Below are 12,901 nucleotides of genomic sequence, written 5' to 3' on the forward strand. Positions count from 1 at the left end.
TGTGATGGTGGGGTGATAACTGGGCAATAAAGTGCAGAGCCTGGTGGGTGGCTGCTCATTATCCTCGGTGTGATGTAATCCCCTTTCCCACGGAATACTGCGCACAGCTGGTCACCTTGTTAACAGAATGGTCAGTGTGACATCACTTTCTAAACAAGAGCGCACAGGACAATGGGTCATCAATTATTGGTAAAGGGATTAAATACTCTGCAATTACATTGTAAGTAATAGGAAATACAATGCTGTGAAATAACTGGTGACGATAATAACTTATCTCTGTGAAATTGGCTAGCAAACATTAAGAATGATGTATTTTATTTACACACACAGACATATATAGAGAGATATAATTGTAAAGACTTTGTTCGAACACTTTTCATTTGTTCTGCTCAGTCTGAAGTTTTTTTTTAGGGTTTTAGGACCCTGCGGGAGCCCATCCGGCGGTGCTTTCTGTGTCAGAATAGGAAGAGACCGCCGGCTTGCTCCTCCCACTGCCTGGGGGAAATGGAACAGATATTTAAAGGGACAGGATCTCCCTTTTCTCTGTCTATTTATATTTAAAGGAACAGTCCAGTTTATCTCGGTGTGTCAGAGGACTTCACGAACCGAGCTCCCATTAACAGTCGCTCCCTTCTGCACTGTGCAATGATTGTAAAGCTGTCTATTTCAGTGATTAGCGTCTGTCTAAAATGTATCATTGTTTCTATCATCCATTTGACTTGCTTGTCTAATTTGGAAAGTTTTCAGAATTGTACAGTGTGATGAAGGTTTTTTTAAAGGTGGAGTAATTTTGTTTCAAAATATTGTTTCTAACCCTCCCCCCACCCCACAAATGTTAAAACACTCTGCAATACTGACTGGAAAGGTCCCAAGTTCGATCCTTGATCTGGGCTGTTCATTGATCTCAGCCAAGGCAACAGTTCAGGGGTTGTAATTATTCTCAGTCCCACTGGGCTAAAATGAGTAAAAATTATCCACTGCCCCTGCTCTTGATACCGATCCAGTGACTTCAACTGGGAAGTGTATGGATGTCATTTGAGGGCAGGTTTAGACTAGGCTCTGATGACTACCACAGTGGAAATCCTGCTGGCACACACTGAGTCGATTGATGGTGAGGCAGCAGAGGTTAATAAATGTGTGTGGAATTGTAACCAGCCAGATTCAGCACTTTCTGGAGAAATTAATTCGCAGACGATGAAATTAATGTTGATTTTAGTCTGGAAGGATGGAGGGAGAGTATCTAGAATAAGGGATTTACAGCTTAGGAGGGGGCAGAATGTTACATAGAATCAAGAATTGTCGGTTCTGAACTTCTATTCTTTACTTAAATTAACAAATTTTGTCACCTCCATTTGCAGGGTATTAGAAGGGGAGGATCTGCAGCTCGGATACTCAAACCAAACAGCATGTCAAGATTTGATTGGTTCACCGGATTCATCAGGAACACCTTATCATCAGCCTTTGGAAAAACACCAATCACAGCGGGGAGAAACAGGACACATGTTCTGTGTGTGGATACACCTTCAACCAATCGTCTAGCCTGTGAGACTCGTGTGCCCAGCTGACTCAACACTGTAAATGTGGGGACAGTGGGAATGGGTGCAGATGCGCGTTGGGTGGAAGCACATCAGGGAGAGACCGTTTACCAGCTGAATGTGGAAAGTGATTCACTCTCATCTCACGAACTGACATTCGAGGACTTAGATAACAGACTTTCTCCTGTGAATATAGAGCTGGGTTATTGAGCCATGATGTTTTTACTTGTTCATCTTGTTGATTGTAAGCGTTTTCCAATTGTTTGATGTGATCAGTTTACCTGCACATATTTTTTTAATGCATTTAGTCAGTGGAATCAAATTAAAATTGAAACCAGCTTTGAAGGCGTGATTCTCGATTCACACATCGAATATTAGAGAGATGCTGTGGGGTACACGCTACGTCCTGTAGCTGCAATTAATAACAGACTGTTTTTTTATTTGTTTAGTGATCACGGGAATGTTAGCAATACCTACCCTGGACACCAAGGCAAATAGAGGCATTCTGGAAGGTAGGGGAACTGGGGCCTGTCCCAGAGAGTAACCAAAGGCATGAGAGCTGAAACAATCTAGAGTTAGAAACGAGAAAAAGCGCAACATGGAGCAGTCAGTGACAGTATATCAATTATCATGGAGATATTAAATATCGACACACTGTCGAAATATTAAACTCTAGCCCAATTTTAGGGTTTATTAACATCAACAGAAACAAACCCCAACTGACAGAATGAACACGAGTCAGTCAGGATGCGATTAACAATAGTAATAACAATAAACCCAACACCTGCAGTCACTTGTGAACTCGCAATTCAGATGACTGAGTAAATCCTTTCCCACAATTCCTCAATGTGAACTCGCTGGAGTTTCAGCAGGTTGGATGACTGAGTGAAACCCTGCCCACACACAGAGCAGGTGAACGGCCTCTCCCCGGTGTGACGGCGACGATGCATTTCTAGATCAGACGGGGAACTCAATCAAAGTCTCCACATTCCCATGGTTTCTCAATGATGCAGGTGTCCTTGTGGCTCTCCAGGTTGGACGACCAGTTGAAACCTCCTCCACACCCAGAACACATGTAGTTGCTCCCCGCTGTGAATGGTGCGATGTTTTTTCAGGCTGTGCAAAAGGTTGAAGCTCTTTCTGCAGTCAGTGTACTGGAACACTCTCACTCCGATGTGTGTGTCTTTTTTCAGTCACACTGATGTTTGAAATATTTTATCACAGACAGAAAGACAAACATTGCTCCTTCCACATTCAAAGGCAAACGATGTTCATCATTTCCAGCTTACAACTCTTTTGGAGTTAACAGTAAACATTAAATCATAAACATTAAATCGTGCCCCCCGATCTGGAGCACACTCCAAACATTTCCCAAGGCCCATTTTTTTGTATTTCTGTAGGTTTTTGTTGTGTTTTTTGGGGGGGCTCTAAAACCATAATTTACAAGTGCCCCTATAAAAGTGGAGGGGGGGCACAAAAAACCAGGCAATTAAAACAAATTAAACTTTAAAACATATAAAATCAGTTTAAAATTTGGTTGCCAGGCATGATGATGCACTCCAGTCCCTCCGGCGCCCACCTCTCGCGGAAGGCCACGAGCGTACCGGTGGACACCGCGTGCTCCATCACCAGGGACACGCTGGCCCGGATGTATGCAGGGAAGAGAGGCAGGCAGTCAGGCTGAACGACCCTCGACTGCCCGCTGCCTGGACCGGCTGATGGCACCCTTGGCCATGCCCAGGAGCAGTCCTACGAGGAGGCCCTCGGACCTACCCGCTCCCCTCTGCACAGGATGCCCAAAGATCAGCAGTGTGGGACTGAAGTGCAACCAAAAATTGAGGAGCAGCCCTTTTAAATAATGGAACAGGGGCTGCAACCTCGCACACTCCATAAAAACGTGGAACACGGACTCTTCCAAACCGCAGAAAATTCCAGGCGGCCTGGGAGCCCGTGAACCGACTTAAAAATGTATTGCACGTGACTGCTCCGTGCACCACCCTCCAGGCCAAGTCCCCGATAAATAGTGGGAGGACTCTTGCGTCCAGCTTATATGTTTGGGTTCAGACCTGCACCTGCTGTGCGCAGAGTGAGAATAAAATCAATCGGATGTTGATTTTCTCTGCTGGTCACTGGGCCTTTCGTGCCGGCCCAATAGCGTGAGCCTGTGCTGGCGCAATATAGTGAGCCTGTGCTGGTCCGATAGGGTGAGCCTGAGCTGGCCCGAAGGGATGAGCCTCGGCTGGCCCGATAGGATGAGCCTGGGCTGGCGTAATAGGGTGAGCCTCTGCTGGCCCAATAGGGTGAGCCTGGGCTGGCCCACAGTGTGTGACCGGACTGGGCCAATCGGGTGAGCCAGGACTGGCTTGATGGTGTGAGCCTGGGCTGGCCCGATAGTGCGAGACTGAGCTGGCCCAATAGCGTGAGCTGGTCAAATAAGGTGAGACCGGGCTGGCCCAATAAAGTGAACCTGGGCTGGCTCATACAGTGAGCCTGGGCTGCCTCAACAGTGTGAGCCCGGGCTGGCTCAACAGGATGAGTCTGGGCCTCGGGTCACCAGATAACAATGGGAACAACAAGGCTCCCTTTCAGGGAAGCTGACCAATCATAATGACAGACCACCTGAAGCCCCGCCCACACTTTGTCGCTGCACAAAGGGCCGCGCATGCGCGGTGAGACCCGCCCTAACCAAGATGGTGACGGTGAGCACGCTCTCTGGGTGCCCTGCCCAAGATGGCGGCCGCTGAGCAAGCACCCACCGGCGGGGAAAAGAGTTACCGCCAAGAAAGGCGCAAAGAAAACAGTCACCAAAGCGCCACCGAAGGGCGGCAAGAAGCGGATAAAATCGAGGAAGGAGAGTTACTCCATTTACGTCTACAAAGTGATGAAGCAGGTTCACACCGACACCGGCATCTCCTCCATGGACATCATGAACTCGGTTGGGAACAATATTTTGGAGCGCATCGAGGGTGAGGCTTCCCACATGGCCCATTACAACAAGCGCCGCACCATCAGCTCCCGGGAGATCCAGACCGCCGTGCGCCTGCTGCTGCCCGGGGAGCTGGCTAAGCACGCCAAGTCGGAAGGGACAAAGGCGGTGACCAAGTACTCCAGCTCCAAGTAAAAATGTGCGCTATCCTGAGAGATCAAACCCCAAACATGAGCCTCCACTACATCACTGAACAAGCTAGACAAACCTTTAAAATCGATTTACAATAATTATTTCCCAAGCAAGTGTGTTTGACAACGTTTGAAGTTCCAGCTGTAGATTTGAATTATCAGATCAGCAGCTTCACTGTTCGGATCGACCTTAGAGTCGCTGTTGAATTTCCCACCATAAGACAAACACGCTCGCGCTTTCCCTTTGCTCTCAGACCCGTTCATTTGCACGGCCTGCCGATGAATTAAGAGTTTGTTTTAGGGGTGAGACCCAAGACTTTAGCCATCTCGTTCTCTCTCATGCCCTTTTAACTTAAACAAATTCTTATTCGAGGTCAAACCATTTATGAACCCGACAGTCCCCGCAGTGTAACAACCCAGAATGGGAGTTCTTACAGAGACCAGAACCGGGACAGTGTGAACACTCTGCCCCTCATCTCTTTTCACAGAAAGACTCCCAGTTCTGCACTCACTCCTGTCTTTCCGGGGGATCGATCAATAATCTATGAAAGCCCACTTTTAGAAAGAATGAGCTGGAATGTGTCCCATTACAGAATCAGTGGGGATTGATTCCCGGCCATTACAGATAGTTTGAAATAGAATTTAAACCTGATTGTAACAGCCAGGAACTTGCAAGGGTAGTATGGAATAAAAAGGAATTAAAACGTGTTGCGAAATCTTTGACTAACCTTGACTTTATTAATCCGCTATTTCATGGTGGGTTTTTTGAAATTAAAAATACGTTAGCTTCTGACTGTTGGAGATAGTAATTGGTCATCGTAAAAATTCCCAGGTGAAGGACCTAATATTCCAGATTACGAACGACATCTTGAAGGGTGGAAGATGCCTGTGCGTGGATTAATTTAAGGTGTGGTTGCCGTTGCAAAGCAGCCACTACATGGGCTTGACAGAACTAGGTCTTGGCCAGTGGCAACGATTACTCAAGACTACCTGGAGACCAGCTCTGCTGCACGGACCTAGTGCGCACACACATATCTCTGTGGGATGGTCCGTGCTGCCCCTGGGCATCCGTCTCTTCTGGGCCCCGAACTCACGTCTCTCCCGGTCCCGATCACAAGCCTCTACAATCTCTGGCCGCTCCTTTGTCCCTCCTGCTGTACCTGCCCGCACTGCAATCAGCGACCTGGCTTCACAGCAGCCCTCCTAGAGCAGCAAGCGCTGCTCCCTGCAGTGGCACGCCGCCGCACGCTGCTCCATCTAATGGTCCCGGCCTGCTGATATACGGTATAAGAAAGGCAGATGTGGGAGGAGTTTCTCATTCTTTCTCTGATCGTGCAGATTGTGCAAATGTTTGGAAGAGGAAAAACCCGGGGTAAAGCTCGGGCCAAGTCTTACTCCTCCCGGGCCGGACTGCAGTTACCTGTGGGCCGTGTTCACAGGCTCCTGCGGAAGGGGAACTACGCAGAACGTGTGGCTGCCGGAGCCCCGGTCTACATGGCTGCTGTGCTAGAGCATCTTACCAGCTGAAATCCTGGAGCTGGTCGGCCACGTGGCCCTCGTCAACAAGAAGACCCGCGCCATCCCCATACACCTGCAGCTGGCCATCCGCAACGACCAGGAGCTCAACAAGCTGTTGGGAAAGGTGACCATCACTCAGGGCGGGGTGCTGCCTAATATCCAGGCTGTGCTGCTGCCCACGGAAACCACCAAGAGCAAGTAAAGCGGACAGGATTTAATCTAATAAACTAAAAGTTCTTTTCAAAGTCACTAACAATATCTCTGAAAGGGCTCCTTACTGTTCTATGCATCTCAGGTGTCGCAGATTTAATTTAAGATGTTATATCTCTGTAATTACGCTGAGAGTTTCTTGATCAGAAATTAGCCACAGATATTCCCAGTTATAAATATGATGAAAATGTAGAAATCTATATCGCCCAACACTGCATCGGATCTTCAGATCAGTGAATCAATACAGAGAGGGACTGGCTTCAGGGAAACACAGCCGACAGGACCTGAACGTGAGACCGCCCGTCATTGAGCACTTTGTTGGGAGAGCCGAATATGAACGGACGTTAAGAGCCGAGTTTTAAGGGAATGAACGGTTAATGGGCTCACCGTCCATTATTGGGGAAGTAATTTCATAGGCTGAAGGATATACATCCTGAACACATTGGTCCATGCAGACTTTTCGCTGTTGAATTTGCATACTGCAGGGAACCAGAATTACAGCTCTGGTTAATTCAAAATATTATAAAGAATATACCACTTGTCCACCCATTAAGAGCTGAGTTAAAAGTGAGATACAGAATTTAGATATGTGCAGTGGGATCAATTCGCTATCAGATCTCCCACTGATAGTTTCCACCCACATTGGGCGGGAGCTATCGGTACACTGGGCATCGCAATCACATTTAACTCTGGATCAAACCCTGTCATTTTAAACTGTGAGGGACCGCCCCAAGCAGTGATTGGCTGGCGCCGGACGCCCGTCCAGCTTCAATCCAATCAAATATGAGGGAACGAAGCGGTGGAAATTACTGGCCTCCGATTGGCTGAGCTGGGAATGAGCATCATTTTCAAAAATCTGCCAATTTCACTGCAGGACTGAACGATTTAACAAAAACATTGAACATTTTATCAATATAGAGAGAAGGGGCCACTGCCGTCTAACCCTTCCTCCGACAGAATCCTCGCGACCCCTCACCGCATCAATTGGCTCTTAAGGTTATGCCAGCATGTTCTGGTCTCCACAATCCGAGGAAATTGTATCTACCACATCAACACCTTTAAACATCATAATCCCACCAATTGGTCCACCCTCCCTCTATACTCCCTATGCATCCTGCCACCATCGTTAAAACCTAGAGCGCCTATCATCCTCTCTAAGTCTAGCAAGGCCATATAGTTATTCAGAGCATAAAGTAGGCGCTCTCTACTCCACACCCTGTGCAACTTTGTACTAAAATACCAAAACCGAACACGACGTGAATCCACACTCTATCCCCGGTCCCAGGTCACTGCTCTCTCTGTGAGGCGGGTGGGTGGCTGTTGTGTCCGGCGCGAAAGAGTTGAGTTGTTCAGCCGCCGAATCCATAGAGAGTTTCAGAGTGTACACCACATCCAGGAGCGTGACTGCCTTGCTCTCGGCGGGCTCGGTGTCGGTGACAGTGTCCCTGATCACATTTTCCAGGAAAACCTTCAGCACCCCGCGGGTCTCCTCGAATATCAGGCCCGAGATCCGCTGCACCTTCTCACACTGACTCTGCCAGACATCCTCGTCTCTTTATTTGTGACTGATTTCTGTGGAGAAGGAGCCCGGCCGTGGGACAGGTGTCATTTTAATGCGGTCTCCGCTCTTTCCGGAGAGACTTTGGTGGCTCTGAAAAGAGCGTTTCGGTTGAGGTGTTTACAAGTTGCGATCTTTTATTTTACTTCTTTCTGGGGCGAATGGCTGCTTTCTTAGGCTTTGGCGTTTAACGTCACAGCGTTGGTCTTTAGAGGGCCTTGGTCTTCTTGGTGGGAGGCTTTTTCTGACTGATGCATTTATTTGTACTAACTGAAAAAGGCAGCCGTTTCTCTGATTGGCTCTCCATTATCACATGAGCTATTGCTGATTGGTCGTCTTGGAGGATAAGCCACACCCTGTAGTTCATCTGCAATGTGTAACTGGAACATCCCAAGGACTTCCAAAGTGTAATTCGATCCATTTTGAATTCAAATGCCACAGAGGACAGATCTCCCCAAAAACCACCAAGTTGCTGCCGAAGGCCCATTGTGCCTCTGCTGGCCCTTTGGCACAGCGGCTGTGCTTAATCCCAAACCGCCCGCTCTTCTGTTCCTAATCCTGTAGGTTACTCATTCTGTGGGAGGAGTGGGTGCTGACACTGGGGAGGGGTGGGTGAATACACTAGGGGAGGGGTGGGTGCAGGAACTAGGGGAGGGGTGAGTGCAGGCACTGGGGGAAGGGTGGGTGCAGACTCTGGGGGAGGGGTAGGTGCAGACACTGGGGAGGGGTGGGTGCAGATACTGGGGGAGGTGTGTGTGCATACACTGAGGGGGGTATGGGTGCCGACACTGGGGGAAGGGTGGGTGAAGTATCTGGGGAAAGAGTGGGTGCAGACTCTGGCGGAGGGGTGGGTGCAGATACTGGGGGAGGGGTGAGTGCAGACACTGGGGGAGGTGTGGATGCAGACAATGGTGGAAGGGTGGTTGCAGACTCTGGGGAAAGGATGGGTTCAGACACTGGGGGAGGGTTGGGTGCAGCTACTGCGGGAGGGGTGAGTGCAGACACTGGGGGAGGTGTGGGTGCAGACAATGGGGGAGGGGATGGTGAGTGCTGAAACTGGGGAAGGGTGGGTGCAGATACTGAGGGAGGAGTGGGTGCAGACACTTGTGGAGGGGTGGGTGCAGACGCTGGGGGAGGTGTGTGTGCAGACACTGGGGGAGGTGTGGTTGCAGACACTGGGGGAAGAGTGGGTGAAGACTCTGGGGGAAGAGTGGGTGAAGACTCTGGGGAAAGATTGGGTGCAGACACTGGGGGAGGGGTGAGTGCAGAGACTGGGGGAGGAGTTAGTGCAGATATTGGGGGAGATGTGGGTGCAGACACGGCGGGAAGTGGGTTGCAGATACTGGGGAAGGGGTGGATGCAGACATCGGGGGAAAGGTGGGTGCAGACACTGGGGGAGGGGTGAGTGCAGACACTGGGGGACGGTAGGGGCAGACACTGGGCGAAGGGTTGCTGCCAACACTGGGGGAGGGTGGATGCTGAAACTGGGGGAGGGGGTGGTGAGTGCTGACACTGGGGAAGGGTGGGTGCAGATACTGAGGGAGGAGTGGGTGCAGACACTTGTGGACACTTGGCGCCTTTCTTGGCCGTAACTGTTTTCCCCGCTGGTGGGAGCATGCTCAATGGCCGCCATCTATGGCATGGCGCACTGGGCAGCGGGCTCAGTTGCCGCCATCTTAGTCAGGGCGGGACTCACGCCTTTGTGCAGCGACAAAGTGTGGGCGGGGCTTCAGGGTGTCCATCAGTTTGATTGGTCACATGTTTGTGCCGAGGTCAGTGACCCTGAAAGGGAGTCTTGTTGTTCAGATTGTTGTCTGGTGATCCTGAGCCAGCGCTCATCATATTGGGCCAGCACAGGCTCAGACTATTGGGCCAGCCCAGGCTCACCCTATTGGGCCAGCCCCGGCTCATCTTATTGGGCCAGCCCCGGCTCACCCTAATGGGCCTGCACATTCTCAGCCTATTGGGCCAGCCCAGGCTCACACTATTGGGCCAGCCTAGGCTCACCCTATTGGGCCAGCCATGGCTCATCCTGTTGGTCCAGCCCAAGCTCACCCTGTTCGGCCAGCCGTATCTCACCCCATTGGGCCAGCCCGGCTGATCCAATTGGGCCAGCCCGTGCTCAGCCTATTGGGCCAGCCCGGGCTCATCCTAATGGGCCAGCCCAGGCTCACCATATTGGGCCAGCCCAGGCTGATTCTATTGGGCGAGCCCAGGCTCACCCTATTGGGCCAGCACAGGCTCACCCTATTGGGCCGGCACAAAAGGCCTAGGGACCAGCAGAGAAAATCAGCAGCTGATTGATTTTATTCTCACTCTGCGCACAGCGGGTGCAGGTCTGAACCCAAACATGTAAGCTGGAAATGATGAACATCAACGGCCTTTGAATGTGGAAAGAGTAATGTTTGTCTGTTCTGTCTGTGGGAAAGTATTTCAAACATCAGTGTGACTGGAAAAGCACCGACACACACACCCGAGTGAAAGTGTTCCATTGCATGGATTGTGGAAAGAGCTTCAACCTGTGACACAGCCTGAAAAAATTACACCACTCACAGTGGGGAGAAACTACACGTGTTCTGTGTGTGGCCAAAACTTCAACTGATCGTCCAACCTGGAGAGACACAAGGACACCTGCACCATGGAGAAACCGTGGGAATGTGGAGACTGTGAGAAGGTATTCAGTTCCCCGTCTGATCGAAAAATTCATTGTTGCAGTCACACACGTGCTCTGTGTGTGGGCAGGTGTTCACTCAGTCATCCAGCCTGCTGAAAGTCCAGCGAGTTCACAGTGGGGAAGTATGGGAAGGGATTCACTTAGTCATCTGAATTGCTTGTTCACAAGTGACTGCAAGTGTTATGTTCCACTGTTATTACTGCTGTTATTCGCATCCTGACTGAATCGTGTTCGTTCTGTCAGTTGGGATTTGTTTCTGCTGATATGACTTACCCCGAAAACTGGGATGTAGTTTAATATTTTCATATTTCAAATAATACAATGTGTCGATATTTGATATATCCATGATAAGAGACTAATTGATGTAATGTTACATTGGTCCTTTTCTCCTTTCTAACTCGAGATTGTTTCAGTTCTCATGCCTTTGGTTACTCTCAGGGACAAATCCCAGTTCCTTATACCTTCCAGAGTGCCTCTCTTTACATTGGTGTCCAGAGTAGGGATAGCTATCACGCCTGGGATCACTAAACACAAAACACATTCGATGTGTGAATAGAGCATTGTGCAAATCTGGTTTCAATTTAAATTTGAATCCACTCAGTTAATGGATTTAAAGAACAATGTACAAGTAAACCCATCACATCAAGTAATTGGCAAAGGTTTACAGTCAACAAGATGAACATGTAAAAATTTCACGGCCCAATAACACAGCTCAATATGCACAGGAGAAAGTCTGTTATCTAAATCCCCGAATGTCAGTTAATGAGATGAGAGAATGAATCTCTTTCCACACTCAGCTGGTAAACGGTCTCTCCCTGATGTGTTTCCACCCGACGCGCATCTGCATCAATTCCCACTGTCCCACATTTACAGTGTTGAGTCAGCTGGGCCCACGAGTCTCACAGGCTAGACGATTGGTTGAAGGTTCATCCACACACAGAACATGTGTCCTGTTTCTCCCCGCTGTGATTGGAGTTTTTCCAAAGGCTGATCAGAAGGTGATCCTGGTGAATTCGATGAATCTCTCAAATCTTGAAGTGATGTTTGGTTAGAGTTTCCAAGCTGTAGACCCTCCCCCTCTAATATCCTGCAAATGGAGGTTACAAACATTATTACTTAAAGTACAGCATAGAAGTATCCACTGTGGTCGGCATCAGAGTCGAGTCCAATCCTGCCCTCAAATGACATCCACACACTTCCCAGTTGAAGTCATTTCCAAGTTGAGGTCATTGGATCGGTATCAAGAGCAGGGGCACTGGCTAATTTTTTTTATCATATTTAGCCCAGTGGTAGTGGGGAAAATTCTAACTGCTGCATTGGCTTACATCAACTAACAGCACAGATCAAGGAACGAACTTTGGAACTTCCCAGTCAATATTGCAGAGTGTTCTAAAATTTTGGGGATGGGGGGAGGGTTAGAAATAATATTTTGATACACATTTTACTCCAGCTTTAAACGAAACCTTCGTCACACTGCACAATTCTGAAGTCTTTCCAAATTCATGTCAAATGGATCAGCAAAAACTGTGACATTTTAGAAAGGCGCAAATCACTGAAACATTCAACTTTTCAATCATGCACAGTAAAGAAGGGAGGTCGGTTCTTGAAGTCCCCCGACACTCCGAGATAACCTGGACTGTTCCTTTAAGAAAAAACAGGCAGTGGAAAGGGAGTCCGAGTCCCTTTAAATATCTGCTCCATTCCCCCAGGTTTGGGAGAAGCAAACGCGCGCGGTCTCCTTTTATCCTCACACAGCCGGTGGGCTCCCGCAAGGTCCTAAAGGCCGAAAATATTGATCGCATCTGGTTCAGCACAATAAATGAAAAGTGCACACACAAAGTCTTTGCTATGTATGTGTGTGTGTGTGTGTGTGTGTAAACAGAACACATCATTCTTAATGTTTGGCAGTGAATTCCACAGAGATAAGCTATTGTCTTCGACAGTTATTTTCCAGCATTTTATTTCCTATTATTTACAAAGTAATTGCAGAGTGTTTAATCCCTTTACCATTTATTGATGACCCCATTGTCTTGTGTGCTCTTGGTTAGAAAATGATGTTACACTGACCATTTCGTTACCAAGGTGACCATGTCTGTCCGCAGTATTCAGTGGGAAAGGGGATTAAATCTCAACCAGGATAATGAGCAGCCTTTGCACTTTATTGCCCATTTATTACCTCACCATCACACAGTGTGGATGACTTGTGTAAGTGGTGTTACCTCCAGTGTGGATGACTTGTGTAAGTGATACCAAAAATTAAATTGTAGGGTTAAAGGAGGAGTTGGGTGA

General features: G+C 48.7%; 1 protein-coding gene across 1 annotated transcript; it reads left to right on the plus strand.

The window, feature by feature from the left end:
- The first annotated feature begins 4,197 nt into the window (after nucleotides 1-4,197).
- Nucleotides 4,198-4,656, plus strand: LOC139239587 (histone H2B 1.2-like). The gene has a single exon (XM_070868366.1). The coding sequence runs from the start codon at nucleotides 4,198-4,200 to the stop codon at nucleotides 4,654-4,656; it is 459 nt and encodes a 152-aa protein (XP_070724467.1).
- The last annotated feature ends 8,245 nt before the right edge of the window (nucleotides 4,657-12,901 follow it).

Source organism: Pristiophorus japonicus, chromosome 28 (genome assembly GCF_044704955.1).
Source record: "Pristiophorus japonicus isolate sPriJap1 chromosome 28, sPriJap1.hap1, whole genome shotgun sequence".
In the NCBI taxonomy this organism is placed as follows: Eukaryota; Metazoa; Chordata; class Chondrichthyes; family Pristiophoridae; genus Pristiophorus; species Pristiophorus japonicus.

Coding starts and splice junctions, on each gene's coding strand:
- LOC139239587 (XM_070868366.1), top strand. CDS start 4,198: ATGCGCGGTGAGACCCGCCCTAACCAAGATGGTGACGGTGAGCACGCT.